Source organism: Puma concolor, chromosome C1, assembly GCF_028749965.1.
Source record: "Puma concolor isolate L17-30 chromosome C1, mPumCon1.1.hap2, whole genome shotgun sequence".
NCBI lineage: Eukaryota > Metazoa > Chordata > Mammalia > Carnivora > Felidae > Puma > Puma concolor.
Genome location: NC_141674.1, coordinates 11,116,894 through 11,136,467, shown reverse-complemented (window position 1 = coordinate 11,136,467; position 19,574 = coordinate 11,116,894). Strand labels below are relative to the sequence as shown.

The 19,574-nt window shown below is 51.9% G+C and overlaps 1 protein-coding gene and 1 pseudogene across 4 annotated transcripts in view; both read right to left on the bottom strand.

Moving 5' to 3' along the window:
• FHAD1 (forkhead associated phosphopeptide binding domain 1) overlaps window positions 1–19,574 on the bottom strand; it is a 119,232-nt gene that overhangs the window by 68,481 nt on the left and 31,177 nt on the right. For 3 of the 4 annotated variants that reach the window (XM_086715749.1, XM_086715750.1, XM_086715751.1), the window contains exons 5-8: window positions 12,877–12,986; window positions 9,350–9,586; window positions 5,086–5,209; window positions 505–635 (exon numbers count right to left, since the gene is read on the bottom strand). In XM_086715749.1, coding sequence (XP_086571875.1) covers window positions 505–635; window positions 5,086–5,209; window positions 9,350–9,586; window positions 12,877–12,986 — 602 coding nt within the window. Of the gene's footprint in view, window positions 1–504; window positions 636–5,085; window positions 5,210–9,349; window positions 9,587–12,876; window positions 12,987–16,034; window positions 16,163–19,574 lie in introns of those variants that run through there. The other variant, XM_086715752.1, reaches the window with a different exon arrangement.
• LOC147577797 (large ribosomal subunit protein eL19 pseudogene) lies at window positions 1,747–3,589 on the bottom strand (annotated as a pseudogene).

The window sequence follows — 19,574 nt, the reverse complement described above, 5'->3', positions numbered from 1 at the left end:
GGATTATGGGGTGCCTGGGTGGCTCAGTCGGTTAAGTGTCCAACTTTGGCTCAGGTCATAATCTCGCGGTTTGTGAGTTCCAGCCCCGCGTCAGGCTCTGTGCTGACTGCTCAGAGCCTGGAGCCTGTTTCAGATTCTGTGTCTCCCTCCCCTCTGACCCTCCCCCATTCATGCTCTGTCTCCCTCTGTCTCAAAAATAAATAAACGTTAAAAAAAAATAAAGTCAGGATTGAAGGACGCATTTGCAGAGTCAAAGTTACGTTTAAAAAGCTCCTTAACTGGCAGAGAAGCTGGCCCCTCGTGTGCCTTTCGTGTTTTGGGCCACCCGCCAGTCGGACTCCCTGTGCCTTCCCTATGCCCTTGGCCACCAGCCTCCTCTCGTGGTGGTGGGAGAGGAGACAGTAGCATTCGAAGCTGGGGTCCAGGTTAAAGGGGATGAATCATGGGACTCTGCTGGTTGCTTTTTGGGGGGCATCACTATGGTGATGGTGACCTGACACTCACTCTGGAGCTGAGGGCTTCAAGCTGATGTTCCTTTTCTTTGTTCTCACTTTTTAGTTGGTTCACCTCTTGTGTGAGTTGCTGAATTTGCTCATCCCTTGTTGACACTTCCTTTTGCAAAGATGACACCGTCCCTGTTAAAGAGAAAAGCAAAGACCCGCAGAGGTCAAAGAGGCAGTAAGACTTACTGTCACCACAGCTCTCAGCCAACCCGTGGCCGAGCCCCTTCCAAGCCCCGGCCACGCTTGGTGCTCGTCTACACCCGAGGAGGATGCGTCCAGGCTCCCGGAGCTGGGACAGGGATAACACTGAAGTGAGCTGAACGGTGTTTAAGACCTCGGTGGGAACAAGAAGTCAGCGAGTGTCGCCGTGAGACGGAAAGCCTTTCGGGGCCCCTGTGGGCTCAGGTTTGGCAGGAGAGGACACGCCATGGGGAACATACCTCGGGACCAAAGGCCCAGAACAGGGGAGCACCAGGAGCTTTTCACCAGAGCCACAAAAGGCTTGTGGCAGAAGGAGGCTGTCAGGGGCGGGATTCGCGCTCGCCTGACTTTGGAACCTGTTTCTACCACTTAGCGTTCTTGGACCTGTTACTTTCCTTACGAGTACCTTTCACTGTATCTCCCCCACAGAGTGATTATGAGGCTTTAAAAACATATAGAGAACATAGGAGAGTGGCTAACTCACAGTGTTTGCCACATGGTGGCACCTACTATTTTTTGTGGTAGCCAGCTCCTAAAATGGCCCCAGTGATCCCCGCCTCCCAGATCAGGCCCTTGCACAGCACCCTCCCACCACGGGTAGGGCTGAGGCGTTTAATCAGTAATGATACTACAGAAAAGATGGGACTTCCTAGGTGGGTCATAAAGGATGTTGCGGCTTCCCCTTTGCTCTCTGTTGGATCACTCACTTAGCGGAGGAAGCCCACCACCATGTTGTGGGGACACTCAAGCCACCAAGGGAGAGGCCCGCGTTGTGGGGAGTGGAGGCTTCCAACTAACAGCCACACGGGCGAGCCATTCCGGAAGCAGATCCTCTGGCTCCTGTTGGGGCTTTAGATGATGATGGGACAGTTGCCCCAGCCAACATCTTGACTGCGCCTCATGGGAGACCCTGAGAACCAAGTCACCCCCAGATTCCCGAGCTCCAGACGCTGGATGAGACGCTAAACAGTGGTTGTTGTTTCGGCCACTGCATTTTGGGATAAGCGGTTACGTAGCAGTAGGTAACTCATACATTGCTGGGCTCTCGTATTGAGGACAAGTGGAAAGAAGAGGGCAGAGGTGCTGTGGGGTTGGATTATCTCACATGGTTCTTTTCCGATTATGCCCAATTTTGTCGGCAGGTAACAATCAAGAAGGTACGTGAAATAAGGAACAAGATGTTCCAGAATTTCCTTTCAACGATAGGCTCTGTCACAGGACACAGTGAAGTTACTCCAAAAACAGGTCGGTCCCTTTGGGACTTGCCTTCATGCTTTGTGAGGAGGGACCAGAACTTTCACCGGGATGTAATTTGGCCTTACAACTGAGACAACACGTTTTGGTTTTCTTTTTCTTTTTTTCTTTTTGTTGCAGATAAAGGTTTGTTTTCTTGAATAATTGATCTGTGTTGTTGCTGAAGCCACAATGTACAGACGACAGAGAGGGGCTTCTTTCTTGGTCTCATCCTCTTCCTCCTTGGACAGAGTCTTGGCGATTTCCTCCTCTTTGGCCTGGAGCCAGTCTTCACCGCCCTTCGCGGGCTTCCCTGGTCTTAGATCTGCGGGCCTCCGCGGGGTGAGCCAGGAGCTTCTTGCGAGCCTTGCCTCCCTCCAGCTTCTGGATGTGCTCCGTGAGAGTGTGCCTGTTTCTGAACACATTACCCTTCACTTTCAGGTACGGGCTGTGAGACACGTGTCGCGGGCAATCTCCTTAGATTCACGGTATCTTCTGAGCAGCCGACACGGAATTCTCGTCCTCCCCATCCGGGTCACGTCTCAGGCATTCGAGCACTGGCGGTACCTTTTCTCTTACCAGTGTGCGTATGCCTGCCCTTCTGGCGGGCTGAAGTGTTTTTCCGGCATCGAACCCCGGAACAGACGGTCACAGGCTTCTGGATGATCAGCCCATCTTTGATCAGTTTCCGGATCTGCTGGTGGGAGCTGGCATTGGCGGTTTCATGTGTCTCACTGGGATCCGACCAGACCTTCTTTGTGCCACAGCGGAGGACCCGGGAGGCAAGCCTCTTTCGAAGCCTGAGCATGCTCATGGCTGCGGCCGCGGCCCCGAAAGGAAAGCGAGGCAACCCCTGTTTGAGTCTCTACCAGATACCGTGTGTATTAGGAAGCCTCTCTGTTCCGGATGCTGGGACAGTGAACCATTCCAGGCCCGTGTGAGCTTTGAGATTGTTTGCTCTGCATCGGTTGGGTCCTCTTTCCCTGTCCGCGTGTGTACGCTTCTCAGTACTCGGCTGAAGACTGGCGGGGGGGGGGACCCTCTAAAGGTCACCGGGCGCGGTCTCTCTGCACAGCCTCTCCTCCCGGGCACTCTGCCCAGCAAACTGTGGCTGCGTGGGCCTCTCCAATGCCGTCCCCTCAACCTGGGGGCCCACTGGGCTGTGCCTGGGTTCTCCTTCCCATGCTGTGGTCTGGAGCCCGTCTGCAGGCAGTAAGCTGGGGCGATCGTCTGCTTTGTTCCCTCTCCCCTGGATCACTGTCACGTGGGAATAATCGTTTCAGATGCCTTTTTTCTTCTTGTGGTTGTTTCAGGCAGGAGAGCCAATCCAGTTCCTGCTATCCCATCTGCCCTGTAGGTTTTTCTTGCCTCTCTCATCGCGGAAGCAGGCGCTGTGATGGCCTGTGTCAGCCTGGTCCCTGAGGGGCTACAGCACGGGCCAGGCCCCTGCTAACCCATGATGGACCCCAGATGGAAACAAGACATGAGCCCGTCTGTTGTAAGCCCCCGAGGCTCAGCACAGCCCAGCCCGGTGCTTCTCAAACTTGAATGTGGGCAGGACACATCTGGGTCTCACCGAAGGGCAGATTCCAGTTCAGGAGGCCTGGGCTGGGTCTGAAACTCTGTGGTCCTCACGAGGACCCAGGGCGTGCTGATGCCCCCAGTGTTACCCCAACCCGGGTCTGTCCAGTCCCTGAGTGGAGAAAGTGGTATCCAAGAGAGGCCTGAAGCATGGATGAGATCTGACAGGCTGGTGTCGGGGAGGGAGACAAGGGCTCAGCGTGTTATGTTCCTGGTGCCCAGAGCAGCACCCGGCCTGCAGGAAGTGCTCAGCAAATATCCGAGGGCGTTGTCAATCAGGGAAGAGTATAAATAGGCTTGGCAAGTCGGGGGGTGGGGTGCAGGTAGGGGTGGTAAACTGCAGAGTGAGATAGAGGAAAAGCCGGTGGTCAGGCTGCCCCGGTGCACGGCCTACAAGTTCACATAGAGATAGATGGCGATTCGCCGTGGCTCAGCGCCGAGCTTGGCTTTTACAGCTATGGCCGTGTCTCCTGCTGTGTACCGGGTGCTGTGAGAGCAATACGCCCAACCCAGGCTCACTGCCTGCTCCCCAGTCACCTGCTTCGTTCCACCCCTCCCTTCCTCTGTTCATGGCTTCATCCTCTCCAGGTCTCTAGGCGTGTGATTTCTCTCTAAAAATCCCAGTGGCTTCCCATCACCCTTAGAATAAAACCCAGACTCCTCCCCTGGATCTATTCCCTCCTCCCCGCCTCCCTCTCTGACCCTGCCCTCCCCACTCCCCTGTTCCCTGGACTCCAGCCACACTCACCTTCAGCTCCTCTCACATGGCCACAGGCCCTTTGCACTTGTGATCTCCCTACCAGGAACACTGTTCCCTCTGGCTTCCTGACTGCTCTTCCTTTTCGCCTCTTCAAAGACCCGTCCTTGCCTACCCACTGAGCTATTCTCCCTTTGCTTCAGCCCCCGAAGCATGTGGCTGCCACACTGCCTGGTTTTCTCTGAAATGGGCTCGTTTATTTACCTACTTTTAGTGTCTGTCACTCACTCCCAAGTGTGAACCCGATGCGTACAGGGAGGGTGTGCTCAGGGCTCTCTCTCCCCAGTGCCTAGAACAGGGCCTGACACCTACTAAGTGCTCTATAAACATGCTGAATGAATGAAGGGATCCAGGCTAAGAAACAGCCGTCCCTGGACAGTGTGTTGGTTCCCACCCTAAGGCTTTTAGCACAGAACCACCTCTGTGGGCCAATTAGAAAATATTTTCACGGGGGCCTGAGTGCACTGGCGTGAAATGGCTGAGATGATGGGTGCCCTAACGTGGTGACCCCACTTTGTCCACATTTGGGCTTGCCATCGAAGGCCAGCTGACCGAGGCCGCCGCTCAGCAGACACAGCTAAGAGATAACCTTGGCTCAAATAATTACCGGGCCCTGCCCCAGAAACTGGATGGCAAAACCCCTCTCTCGAGGGTGCACTCGAACTCACCGACACAGGCCACTGAGAAGGTGTCTGAGGCTGTGCCCCAGATCAGGGAGCAGCGGCTCGGTGGTGAGCTGGCGATGTCTGCCGTGGCCTGGGAAGGAGGGGGAGGGCATCAGCTCTCAGGCCCAGGTCAGAGAGCGCTCACCTGAGGTGACGGCATTGTCCTTCCTCAGGTTCTCGCCCTCGTGCTTCAGGGATGTGATTTCTGAGTTCCTCTCAGACAGGGTCTGGCAGAGCACCTGGTTGTAGCCTTTCTGCAGGGCGCTGATCTGTGGGAGGAGGCGACACACAGTCAGAGGGGGCTTGCCCAGGTCTGCCGGATCTGCTGGTACTTCTCCGCAGTTGGGCAACAGATTTGGATTGATCTTTGGTGGGGTGTCGGGAAAGCCGTGCTTTTGACTTCGAACGGGAGAGGGCCTGTTCCTTCAGTGATCACCATGTCCTATGGAATGAAACCATGAACCTTATCTTTGCGCCCAGAAAGTGGCTCAGGAGCAGCTGTCACCGGGGATACCTGATCCCTCAGACGCCTCCCGACCACCTTTGGACTCTCAGCCATAAACAGACCAAGTGTCGGTTCCAGATCGTCCGGCGCTGACTGGATGGCAGAGCAAAGTTCGTGAAAGGGAAGCAGGTTACGAAAGTAATTCACTCAAAAGATAACAACAGTAGCTCGTGTCTCGTGGGACGCTCGGAGCTCACAAAGCCTTTTCACAGATGACACGTCGACAGCTCCTCACAGCGCCGCAGAAGGCCGAGGTTCCCGTCAATTCTCCCATTTCCCCCATTGAGCAGACAGAGTTTCGCAGAGACGAGGTCACCTGCTCGGGATCACGTGGCTAGGCAGGAGAGGAGTTACGATTCAACTAGTGTCTAGGTGCCCAGTTCTAGCTCTTTCCACCTTGCTGGATGGCTCCAGGAACCAGCATAGAGCACAGCGTGGACCCGGGAGCCCTCCGCTTCTGTTTCCGGCACTTACAGGCTGACGAATCCAGGGAGGACACCGGATTCTGTCTCACCGATTCACTCTGTACGTGGGGTGATGGTGGTCCCAACCGCACAGGATGGTTAAAGGGATTTTCGTAAGTTAGGGCACGGACAAGTGCTCGGATCACGCCTGGCACACGGCATACGGGGAGGAGCCGTGACTACCCTCTGACCTCACCAGGTGTGTTTTACCTGCGGCTTCTCAAGTCTGTCGGGGGCGGGGGGAAGGTAGGTTGGCAGTATTTTCACGGGCATTCGTAAGCCCTGCCGGGGCTCACTTCAACACCAGTGTGACCGTTAGGCAGAAGTGCCGTGATTCCTGTTAACACGCTTATCCTGCTGTAGGTGAAGCGTAAAAAATGATGGTGGGGGGGGGACGCACTCAGGTAATGCAAGTGAGGGCGCAGGGGCCTTGCCACCAGGTGGCGCTCATAGTCCTCGTTCTGGGTTTCTGTCCCTGAGACTTGGCATTATGATTGGTAAAATTAACAGAAGCATCAAGGCTTCACGAGTTTTCTGGCTCATTTCATGAACCCTCATTATTCAGGTTCTATGACAATTGGGGCAGTTACACTTTCTTTTTCCCCGGGGGTATCTCCACTGGAGAGGGGGCATTCGCTAGAAGGTGGTGGGGACACAGATGACTGTCCCCCACGCTCTCCAAGGCTATACTTTTGCATGTTTGTGCTTTTGAAACTCTGAGTGAAAACATTTCTTTCACCTTGTACTGTTCTCGGTGGGGGGGGGGGGGGCGGTGTAACTTTCCCATAAAAGGTACTTGGAATAATTTTTTTTTAATTTTTTTGTTTTACCGTTTATTTATTTTTGGGACAGAGAGAGACAGAGCATGAACGGGGGAGGGGCAGAGAGAGAGGGAGACACAGAATCGGAAGCAGGCTCCAGGCTCTGAGCCATCAGCCCAGAGCCCGACGCGGGGCTCGAACTCACGGACCGCGAGATTGTGACCTGGCTGAAGTCGGATGCTTAACCGGCTGCGCCACCTAGGCGCCCCTGGAATAATTTTTAAGAGTGTTTTTCCATGCTCTTATTTGCGTGACACCAGAGGCACAGCACAAAGAGACAAACTTCCAGAAGGGATGGGGAAACCACATGCCCTCCTGCCCAAAGATGCCAGTGCTTCTGCTTCCGACAGATATAATGGAATTCAAACTACGCATCAGAGTTTTTAGGAGTTCAGATTTCGAGAAAACTCCAGGCTCCAAACGTCTTTGTTTCTTTCCCTACCGAAATGAGTACCCATATTGTCTGTAACGGGCACACAGCCCAAGAAGTTTCATGTCTGCTCTCCTGTGTAATAAGATGGGCAGTGAGTCATAAGAAAGCTAATAGTGTTAGGAGGATAGCTTCGAGAGAGTAATTTGCCTGCTAATGAGCACAGGCGTTCAAGGGCACGCAGAGGCAAGTACTTTCTAGTGATACAGCAGTGGATGGGAGACCTTTCAGAGCAGGTCATGATGCACCCACTTTTGGGGGGACCAGGGAGCACCTAGAAATCCGAACAATAAACCGACCTGCCCATGCAGCTTCTACTTCTGGCTGAATGTTCTGCAGGTGGTAGAACATTTAAGAAACTACAACGTGAACCGACAGAACTTGATTCGGGTTCAAACCCACCGAAGGCTCCAGTTCAGATACGCCTTGTTACAAAATATTCTCTTTCGGTTACCAGTAAAGATCAAGGGGTGGGGGGCGGGGAGGCAACAGAACGATGGGTTGGTGTAATTCTTTCTGGACGCTTTCTTCGTGAGAAACTTGTTTCCAGATCTCACTAGCCACTTTGAACACACTCAGAGATAGGAGAGGATTACGTGATGTTATCTGTCAAATATATTTGACTAAAAAAGAAAAAATTGTATGGGAATTAATTCACCCCTTGTCCACGGATCTGGGCAAGACATGCCACCTGCACTCAGGAAATCTCTGAAATGGGAGAATAACTGAAAGGGAAATTACTCTGTCCGACAGCAAAATTGGGTTTAGATTAAGCAAAGAAAAGATGCTCATTCAGGAGTCGGCTACCCGTGAAGGTGGCCGTCAAGTAGGAAATCCTATAGAATCTGCTGCTTTTGTTGGTTTTCCTAAAACACGTCTGAGGAGTCATTTGTTCACTTAAATAAATTTAAATAGATTTATTTATTTATGTATTTATGTATGTATGTATTTATTTAGGATCCCTCTTGGGAACACAACCAAGGGAAGGCAAAGGTCATACCTGCCTCGTTCTCTGCCAAATTCCCAGAGCCCAGAAGAGGGCAGGGCACACGGCAGTCACCCAACAAATCTTATGTGACTGAATGGACGGGTGGATGATTGATGGAATGAGTGAATGAATGAACAGACGGGGTCCTAACAGAGCCTTAGAAGGTAACTGGGTCCACTCTCTGCCCTCACGGAGCTTATAGTCTCCTGGTAGGATCTCCTAGGTTCACCACGCACGACCTCAGTCCTTTTCTAGGGCACCGTTTCTAGGATCGAGGCCACGCACCTTGAATTGGTCACAGAGGGAAAGGCCGTGAACAGGCAAGCAGAGAAAAGAGGCCCCAGGCATGACTAGTTCTAGGCAACATTAGGCACTGAGACCACAATTCATCAGTGGCCAATTTTTTTTTAATTTAAACCAACTTTGTTGACACATAATTTATGTACCAGGTCAATGGCCAATTTTAAAGTACTTGAAGAAATCTGGGGGGGGGGGTGCGGGGGGAATCTAGCTTGTCTCAAGAGAAAAGAATGTGACTATCCTGGACAGTGCGAAATTCCGGGTGGAGAATTTTTGTCTGATGGCATTGCCTGCAAGTGAGCCAGCAAGTGCCTTCGGGGTTGGGCGAAGACTTCGGTGTTTGGAAGGCTGGGGATTCCTCCTCCTCCTCCTCCTCCTCCTCCTCCTCCTCCTCTCTAGCTGACTGCCCACAGCTCTTTCTGGCTGGGGCTGGGTGGATGTGAGGGCCAGTCACTGAAGCAAAAGATCTGGGTAGAAACAGGAAGCTCAGTGAAAGCGTGAGGTCTCCGAAGGGGCGGACCTGCATTCGGCACACACCCGCTGCTCCTAACTTACTGGGCAAACGGAACAAGCTCCCCGTGGTCTCTGAGCCGGCCTCAGTCTCCTCCTCTGTAGAATGGTACATGTCAGAGACGGTGCGATTTAAATAAGCCAACGGACCTACGGCACTTGTGCCGGGTGCCTGCACGCTACAGGCGCTTAACAAAGTTAGCACGGTTCTACTGGGCTATGTGCGCCGGGCCCCCGATTCCTGGGATTTGTGCTCATAGCCACCACGCTACGGGGACCACCCCTTTCGTGTCTATCCGCGTGGCTCCCCTCGTGCTCCCCGGCTCTACCCAGGAGCTGTCGCCCTGTGTCCCGACTCTAAGGCCTTCACCAACTTGTCACTGAGTCCTACCTGGCTTTTCAAGCTCTCGATCTCTCTCTGTTTCGCATCGATGTCTTCATCCAAAACCTGGAAGTTCTGTGAGGTGCCCCTCTCCTTCTGCCTGGAGGAGGTTTTCTCCGACAGCCTCCGACTCAGGTTGGCCACTTGGTTCTGCAGGTTCGCTATCACGACGTCTTTGTATTTGGATTCAAGTTCAAAATCCGAGAGACGGCTGATTTCTTTCCCCAGCAGCAGAATGATTTCATCCTGGGTGGAGGCCAGATGGGGAGTTTACTAGGTGTGGGTCCGGGTGCAAGGCTGAGCCCATTTAAAAAAAAAAAAAATGTAGGAGGGGCGCCTGGGTGGCGCAGTCGGTTAAGCGTCCGACTTCAGCCAGGTCACGATCTCGCGGTCCGTGAGTTCGAGCCCCGCGTCAGGCTCTGGGCTGATGGCTCAGAGCCTGGAGCCTGTTTCCGATTCTGTGTCTCCCTCTCTCTGCCCCTCCCCCGTTCATGCTCTGTCTCTCTCTGTCCCAAAAATAAATAAACGTTGAAAAAAAAAATTAAAAAAAAAATGTAGGAAAAACGCGGCGTAATTCTTTTGGGAAGGTGAGGACAGGCGGGGAGGGAAAAAGCAGACTTTCAAAGTCATCCTCATAACGTGGAAAACCTCACAGAGACAAGAGTTTGGTGAAAATGATACACCTGTATACACACTCCTGTAATAGATGTTTATACCTCACAGGCACTGAAAATTTCCTTTCTCATACAATTATACTTTTGTGTTGAGAACCAGCACCCCACATGGGAGCTTTTGTTGCTAGGGAGTTTAGTTCTAATATTTTTGTTTACAATATTCAGCCTAGCACGGTGGGGACCTAGGAAAGGTCGTTAGGAAAATGACATTCTATTTGACCACACGCTGCCTATAATGAGGGCTATTTTTTAACTTAAAAAATTGAATACGTTCTGAAACATTTCTTTCTCTTCTCCTCCCTTCTGGTACATCCTGCCTCTTTGCGTTATTCATGGAAAAATGTACTCCAGGTAACCGAGCCTGTAAAGTAAAGGAGACAGGAGTGGTGATTTATCTGTGTGGGCTCGTGTAAACTTGGGGTCGGGGGGTGGGGGGGAAACAACTGCCAGCTGACTTTACCCCCAGGTGTAATTGCCCCAGTTCTCCACGTCTCCGAAAGAGAAGACTCTGCAGCCAAAGAATGTGTTAGGCTTTTCCCCCAAAGGAAAAGAAAATAAGCCCCAAACTTCTCACCAGAAGTCATCAAGACAGCGTCAGAAAATCTGAAAAACAAGTCCTCGGGTGTATTTGCAAATGGAGCTGCAGAATTTCTGCTTTTCAATAGTCCCTGCTCTTCCCGCGATTTCCCATTGGTCGGAAGAGGGGAAGTGGCTTTTTTGTAGGCCAGCTCATTTCCTGGGGAGCTAGCTACCCAGTCAGCCTCACGCCCTGCCAGCTCCCTGGCCCAAGGAAGGACAGGGTTTCCGACTTGAGGAAGCCTCTCTGACATTGCCAGTTGCTGCCAAGGGCCTTTCTCTGGATCCCTGCAAATGCCTGGGGCAAAGTTTCAAGGGGTGGCATGAAACACCTGGGCAGCCGCGTCTGTTCCACCCAATTAAGGTCAGCCGGGCGCTTATCGTTTATGCAACAAACATTTATTGAGCAGCTACTACGCGCCAGACCCTGTGCTGGGCTCTGGAGCACCAAGAAGCCTGCAGGGTGTGGTGTCTCTGCGGCCTCTGCCTTTCTTTGGGAACAAGACCCCCCTCCCCCCGCCCCCGTGAGAACCGCCCCCTCCCCTTCCTTGCGAAAACACGCCCCCTTCCCTGTGGTCTTGGTAGGGCCGTCAATCATGTGCCCTGCTCCTTCCTGTCCCGCCTCCCATGTGCACGTGACCCAAGCTGGCCAATCAGGGCTTTTTCAGGGACTTGGCGCCTCTGATACCGAGGGAGAGCATCTTGCCTCCTTTTGGATCACGAGCTTTAAACTTAGAGGCTTGTTTGCCTGAGTTGGTCTTTTCCAACACATGAAGCCAGCGTGCCGTTAGAAAGCCAAACTCCGAGGGAAACAGAAGGGAGGGATCGGTAGTAGGGAATGTTCTGGTGATCTTACTTAAGCTCCCGTACATCTAGCCATGCCTGAAACTAGTAGGCTTTTAAGTTTTCAAGAAGATGAGCCAATAAATGCTTTTTGTTTTGTTTTGGTTGCTTCAGCTGATTTGTTTATTGGCACTTTCATTTGAAGGAGTTCTGGGAAGTCAGGGCGTAAATGGCTTATAAATAGAAAAAATTATAAATCTGGTTGCATAATATTTCCAGCGTAAAACTGGGATGAACTGAAGACCGGCTACAGCAAGCAGCAGAATCTACTACCCCGAATGTGGGCAGGTCCCATGTCTTGCTTTGACCAAGGGAATGTGGCCGAAAAGATGGAGAGCAATCTTCAGGCAAGTTCTTAAAAGGCCGTAGAGCTTCTGTTCTGGCCCTCCGGGAAGCCCGGGGCTGCCGTGCTGTAAAGGAGCCCCGGATACTAAACCATGTGCAGAGAGATGCCCAGCAATGCCAGGCGTGCTGGCTGAGGTCCCGGACGTGGAGAAGAGGCCATCCTGGACCACTGGCTGGGCCAAGGGCTGGCTGACTACAGTTGCATGAGCGAAGCCAGGGGACACCAGCCGAAGAACATTCAAGGTCAACCTGTAGATGCTGGGAAGTAATAAACTGCTGGGTTTTTCTGGTGTGTGTGTGCGTGTGTGTGTGTGGGGGGTGGCGGTTTGAGTAGGCTCCACACCCAACATGGCGCTTGAACTCACGACCCTGAGATCAAGGGTCTCAGGGAGACCAGCCAAGGAGCCCAATACATTACTGTTTCAAGCCACTAAGTTTTGTTGTGGCTCGTACACAGCAATAGACAACTGGTGACAGCACCTGAGCCTGGCTTCTTGCCTCTCTGCAACGCTTCCAAAGTCTGGTCCCCAGACACCTGCCACTTGACGTCACAGATTCCCATGCCTAACCAGGACCCCAAGTGGTTCTGCTCCTCACAAACTTGGAAAATTGCTGCAGGCTCAGGCCCTGGAAAGCAAGATAATGCAGGCCTGCCTCTTTCAGGATAATTTCAGGGTTATGTCTATGCAGGGAGACATCAACCTGGCTCCTTCCCAGGGTGGCTTGAATTCACCGGTTCTGGCCCCCATTCCCATTTCATTCTAAACCTCTCTGGTTCTTCAACCAACCCGTCTTTGCCCAGGCCTCGGCATCAGTGCTCACACCTTCCTGCCAGGAGATGTGTGCTCCCCACCTGTGTCCCACCACCTGTGGCTGACCAAGCAGCTACCGTGTGGGAGTCAGGAGTACCAGCTTCCAAGTTAACCCGACCTAGGGTCGAATGCCAGCTCTGCCCCTCACACGGCGTGACCTTGGGCAAGTGACTGAACCTCTCTGAGCTTCAGCTCCCCCATCCGTAAAGTGAGGGGGGTACAATCTCTTTCGAAGACGGTGAAGATTCATGAGCTAGCTGAACGTCAGGTGCACAGGACCCCTCACCTTATCCTGCTGGTCTGAGTCCTGGTCCGCATAAATCTCCCCGGAAGGTCCTGCCTCAGGAATCCCTTCGGCCGCTGACGGTTCTGACAGTTCCACAGCGTTGGTCCACACTAACACACAAGATCAACAGAGAGCGTTACCTTAACACGGTGAGGGTCCCTAAGGTCTGGAAGGCTACTTTCAGACTAACCTCATAGTCTTTTCCCCCGTTACTAGAAAATTACAAAGCGATGTATACGCTCACTGAGCAATGGCAAACACGCATGACAGGAGTATGAGAAAGGGAAAGAGCTGCCTCATCCCAGGTCGCGGTGTTAACCAGGCCAGTTGGCTTTGGTGTGTCTCTTCCTAGGCTTTCTGCTAAGCCACGTAAGAGCTGATGACCTTGGGCAGGCCATTTATTCTCGCCAAGCCTTGGTTATATCACTTACATGTTAGTCTCTGTTATAAAGAGCACTTTGAGGATTCAATGAAGTAATGATGTACCGCAGGGGCTGGCAAACCGCGGACCTAGGGACAACCTGGCCGCCCAGCTGTTTTTGTAAATAAAGTTTTATTGAAACAACAGCTACGGTCATTCACTTATAGAGTGGAGTAGCTGTGACAGAAACCATAGAGCCCACAAAGTCTCAAATATTAACAGAAAAAGTTTCTCTTTACAGAGAAAGTTTCCTACCCCGGAGCATTACCTTAACATTCAGCACTAAATGTCAGCTATTTTTTATTGCAATTATGTCTTTAAAAGAATGGGTTTCTACTGCAGAGATTTTTATCTGGCTCATTTTTTCACCTTACAATGAACGAAAACATCTTCCCACGTCACTATCTATAGCTATGACACATTCCTTTTTCTTTTTTTTAATAGAACTAGGAGTTTGTGCCTTTTAATTCCCTTATACTGTGTTTTTTAAATTATATTTTTAAATGTTTATTTTTTTTTTTGAGAGAGAGAGAGAGAGAGAGAGAGAGAGAGTGAGTGCCAGCAAGGGAGGCGCAGAGAGGGGGGGGGGGGGGACAGCAGACCCGAAGCTGGCTCCCACTGACAACAGCCAGCCCGAGTTGGGGCTTGAACTCACAACCCATGAGATCGTGACCCGAGCCAAAGTGAGATGCTCAACTGCCTGAGCCACTCAGGCACTCCTATACTCTGTTCTTTTTAAGGGTGGCATTGTAGTCCATTATACAAGTGTGCCAAACATATTTATTTAACCAGGATCCATTTTACAGATGTTTAGGTTTTCCTGATTTTTCCTTATCCCCCGCCCCCCAATATGACAAGGGTTTTTCATGACTTTCTGGAGTCCTGGCATCATTATGTGTGGAGGTCCCACTCTGCACACAATCCACTCACACGAACACCGATTAAATTTTTTTTCAGCGTAGAAACTTTTGAAAAGACTTCTGGATTTCTGCTTTTGAGATCATTTGGCTTTAAGTGGTGGTTTAAATCTCCACCTGACTGACTTCTGGGCAATCGCCGCACATTCTTGGCTTCTCGTGAGGTGAGAAATTGAACCAATTGTTTCCAAAGGTCACGAAACGTTAATGAATGTTAACGTTGACAATGAAGGAAGTACACACCGTCACGTTTGTGGGCATTTTATTTAATCATCCATTCGCTTTGATTCTGCATTTTGTATTCATGCATTTCAGGGCCAGTGATTTTCTGCCCCACCCAGGTCTTGAACGTGTCTGTGGACTCCAGAAGCACGAGTGGACATAGTCAAAGGCCCGGAGGAGCACATGGCCTTGTGCGTTGGATGAGCGGCTGCGGCCACCGTATCCCTCGCCGCGCAGAAGGAAAGGGGCCTGGGCTCCTGCACCAGAACGGGCTGGGATCCCAGCGATGTCCTCGTGCTACCTTGGGGCGGGCTGGATTTCTTATCTGTTCCTTATAGGCAACAAAACAAATTGGCCAAGCAAAACTCTTCCGAGAGGGAAGGAGCAAAAGCCTTCTGACTTGTGCCCAAGTTGGTCTCCCTGAGGAGGCAAACCTATCCGCAGTCAGACGCCTCCTGGTGTAGCTGGACCTTGGGTCACGTCCCGTCCCGGGGTAACACCGGCCATCGCTCCCCGTGCTCTTTTTACAGGGTCCCCACGTTCCTCCTCTGGGAGCTCACTCTTCAGCCACCCCGACCGACTCCTTGCACTCCAGCCTCGGCACTCACCTTCCACCTGGAATGCTGTTCCCTCGCCTTTGCACTTCGGGGTAAAGGTCGCCTACCCTTCCGGGGATACCCTCCCGATCCCCCAACTAAGCCGGGTCCTTGTAGTTATGAGCTCACAGGGTACCGGGCACCTCGGCTGTCGGGTGTTGTCGCGGTTACCATTTGACAGACGTTGTTCTGTGATCCTCTCGCTAACGTCCGTCTCCCCGACTGAATGGTAAGTTCCGTGAGGTTGGGGGCCATGTCTCAGTCTGTGCCCCTGGAGATGAACTTACTGCTGCCATCTGACAGATGTGTAAACGGGCACAGAGAGGGAAATCGTCTGCCCAAGCTCACAGGGCTTGAAGGAGGCCGAGCTCCCGTGCGAACCCGCACCTGTCTCAATTCTGTTGTGCACTTACGGACCGGGAAGGCGTTGCAGAGTAACAAAAGCTCAGGGCCCGGCCCGCTCATACCCAAGAACTCATAGCAGGCTTGTTGCCTTCTGTGGCACCAGTGCTTTCCCTACGAAAACGCTAGAGCTCACAAAAACGCAGTGAGGCAGGTGCTGCTTCAGCACCCCCCCCGTTGAGAAGCCCAGGTGCAGAGAGACTGAGGCCACGCATCCGGCCAAGGGGCAGTCGGGTCCGACCCCGCCGGTCTGGTTCCAGGACCAGCACACTGCGGAGTGGCGAACGTGGGGACGAGGCCGTGAACCAGGAGTTTGGGAGCTGGTTCACCGTGACAGACCCCGTCAACGAGGAGCCGTTCCGCACAGAGTCTCCTTGGCAAGTGATTGCCAAGGACTGGATTGGAGGAGTCACAAGACGGAGGTTCAGCAGCTGCCTGATGAAACCGGTAAAGAGACCAGCTGCCCTGGTTGGCCAGGGGCTGCGGGGCTTCCTGGGACGGCGGGACTTTCAGCACCAAGGCCGGGAAAGACCCAGACGAACCGGGACGAGTTGGTCTCCCTAGAAATAGTCGAGAAAAGCAAGCTCCCCACCCACTTACTTGGTTTCCTGTCACCATGGTGGGGGCCTGCCGCTCTGTGGACAGGGAGGGGGCCCTGCTGGGTGCTCTGGGCTCACACCACTCCCGGGAACGTGCCTCCCACGTTCCGTCGGCCTTCCGCGCGGGGGGCGCAGGCTCCGCGCCCAGGGCCCAAAGCACCAAGATGGCGGCTCCTTGTCTCTGTCAAGCACTTCCGGCTTCCTCCCTGCGGAATTCCGCGAGGCCCTGCCGCATTCCGCGAGGCCCTGCCGCATTCCGCGAGGCCCTGCCGCGAAGGGCTGGGGGAGGGGCGCGTGCCCAACACAATAAGGGGCAAGAGGAGGGCTTGGGAGGGAACGCCGCTCGCTGGTTGCAGCAGCTGCCTGTTCTCCGCCCCCCAACATCCCCCAACCAACCAAGTTCATGATTAGAAAATTTGTGTTCAAAGCTCACTCCCCCCACCCCCACCCTCTTGGGCCCTGAGCCGTTGGATCCTAACTTAACTGTCTAGTGCAGTGCTGTCTGATAGAAAAATAATGCGAGCTGTACATATAAGGCAGTTTAAAATTTTCTGGTATTAATTCCATTAAAAGGGTAAAACGATGAAATTAATTTTGATAACAGATTTAACCCCATACGTTAGAAAAAAACCCACTATCATTTCAACACATAATCAAGACCAAAAAGATAGAGACATTTTACACTCTTTCTTTGGGGCACTATGTCTTTGAAATCCAGTGCATCTTAACTTGGGAGCTAAATTTTCAATGGGAAGACTTGATCTGTATTTGGGCTTCACAAAAACTTGCAGTTGAAGCAGATTTGCATACTCAAGATGTTCCAGGCGTACTTAAAACCTTCCAAAAACTGAATCAGGTGTCGGTTTTGCAATTTAAATTAGTGGAAATTAAACATATAGTTCCTCAGTCACATTAGCCACGTTAGCTCAATCCACGTGTGGCTGGTGGCTATCACATCTGAAAGCACTTGACTGGAACATTCTCCCTTTTGTTCTCCTTCTTCACTTGATCTCTCCTTTCCTGCCAACATCTATAACTGGGTTTTTGTTTTTTTTTTTTTAAAGGAATACAGGAGAAGCGAGATACACACACACACACACACACACACACACACACACACACACTAATTCTACGGCAAAGGCTTTGAGTATAACATCCAGCCGGATTCTGGAGGCCCCTGTGTCACATTACTGATGGTCACAAGGCCTGTGGCTTAGTTTTTCAATATTCAGCAGACTCCCTGTTTGATGCTATATATGTGCAAGTTGTTTACTTTTCAGCCTAGGGGCAGTCAGTCGCCCCAATCAGGAGTCCCCACGCTTGGGGTGGCCGGGCAGCATTACACTGCACAGGCCACAGTCCAGAGGCAGGCGACACCGGAAGCTTTCCTAATTAGCAAACCAGAGGCCAGAAATAGGTTTTTAGTTGGTAAAAAGGGTGGCCTATTACCCTTGTATGCTTTATGTTAGAAACAGGCTCCCAAAGGGCAAATGCAGGAAGGTATGCCTGCCGGTCGGCTGAAGTACTGGGGAGCCCTGCTTGTGCCCCCACTCAGGGAGGGTCCCGTGTCCAGTCCTGGTTTAGATCTCTGCTGTCTAATGCCATCTCTGGGAGTAACTCCGGATGCCTCTGTGCCCCTGTCATGGCGGACTTGAATGAACTTTTCTACTAGGTGATGGTCGGAGCCCTTAAAGGACAGAGTCCAGACTTCATCAAACCTACAGAATAGGCTGAATGATGTTTGACATCCCTTTGCTATGTTTACTGGAAGTCTGCACGGGGTAGAATTTATCTGAGACTTGCTTTCCTTGCACCCAGGCAGGGAGGTGCTGGAGTGGTTTCCTGTCACCCGTCTCAAATGTCTTTACTGGCTCCTAATACCTATCAAGGAGAGACCGCGAGGGCCATGTACGACCCAACTGGTTTAACTCAGTTCAAAACAAACCCTCTAGTTGCTGGATCATTTGGAGGTCCCAGTGGGGAGAACCCCAAAGGAGGGATGGGATGGCTGGGACAGTGGGATGGCAGGGATGGGGGACAGAGACACTTTAAGAAGTTTTAAGCGGTGGCTATTTGCCAAATGGGAGAGAAGTTGCTTCAATATTTTCACAGCCATCTGGCTCTCCTGGTGCTTATCAGGTAATTATCAGTCCTCACCAGGGACAGCATGTGGGTGCCTTAATTATCAGCGTGTGGGTGTCTTTAGGATTTGGACTGGGTGCTTTTCGTTGTGTGGTGGCCAGCCTCCAAGACGGCGCCAATGGTTCTTATCTGCTGGTATTCACATCTTTGGATTGTCCTCTCCAATAGTGGATGGACTTTGCAATCATCAGCTCAGCTGCCATAACAAAATAGCACATACTGGGCAGCTTAAACAGTGGAATTATATTTCTCATAGTCTGGAGGCTGAAGTCCAAGATCAAGGTGGCATCAGGGTTGGTTTCTCCTGAGGCCTCTCTTCTTGTCTTGTAGATGGCTACCTTCATTCTGTGTCTTCACATGGCCTTTCCTCCATGTGCAGGCATCCCTGGTGTCTCTCTCTCTCTCTCTCTCTTCTGATAAGGATCCCTTATAAGAAGTTTTAGAACACATTGCCTGTGGTGATGCGGAAAGTAGAAGATGTTCCTAATGAACTGGGTGATGGAGCCCAGGCAGAGTGCTGGAAGGTGCCACCTGCCCGCTTCCTGGCACTTACCATGAACTGCAGGAGGGGAGAGAGGCCAACAGGGGGACTGTTGAACCACAAGGAGCTGGGACTTGATAGGACTTGAAAATTCCCTCCCTCTCCAGAGGGCAAATGAAATGTAAGATGTGGGTTGGGCAAAGACCAAATCAAGGGCACTCTCAGGAAAGCACGCTCCAAAGATGAAGCTGAGTGGAAGACTGTAATATCCTTTGTCAAGAAAGCAGAGAGATCCAAGCTGGCATGTCAGGGAATGATTTGGGCAAAACACAGGGCTTCTAAGAAGGGCTGTCCCTCCCATTCTCGGCAGAAGCCCAAGGCAGAGGAGGGTTTGTGTCGAGAAGGCTTTTGCCTGCTAGGGTGAACCCCAAGAAGGAACACTACCAGTGTGGACTGTCGGAGATGGAGACCCACAAAAGCAAGAGAAGCCTATGACCCCCACGCGTCTATAGGCAGGTAGCAGACTATAAAATTGCACAGCTGCAAATGTGATACCTCTCATGGAAAAGGCAGGAGGACTCAGAGGGCCGAACCAAGGAACCAGAGGGCAGAGGCAAGAGCCATGAAGGGTCATTTCTGGGCAAGAATAGGTCTAAGTCCTAATAAAGGAACTTCCAACATTTTCCTGGCTGGATTTCAGAACTGCTTTGGGCCAAGGACTCCTGTGTGTTTCTTGTTCTTCCCCTTTTGAAAAGAAGGCATGTCCATAAACTCTGTCCCACCAGACTATGTTGGGTGCATGAGGGACAGACAACCCATGTCTTCAGTTCACAGTCTTCAGATTGCTGGGAATGGTATGTAAGAACCTGAGCTTAAGGAACTACACCCAGTGAGCTCCACCTGTACCTGGACTTGATT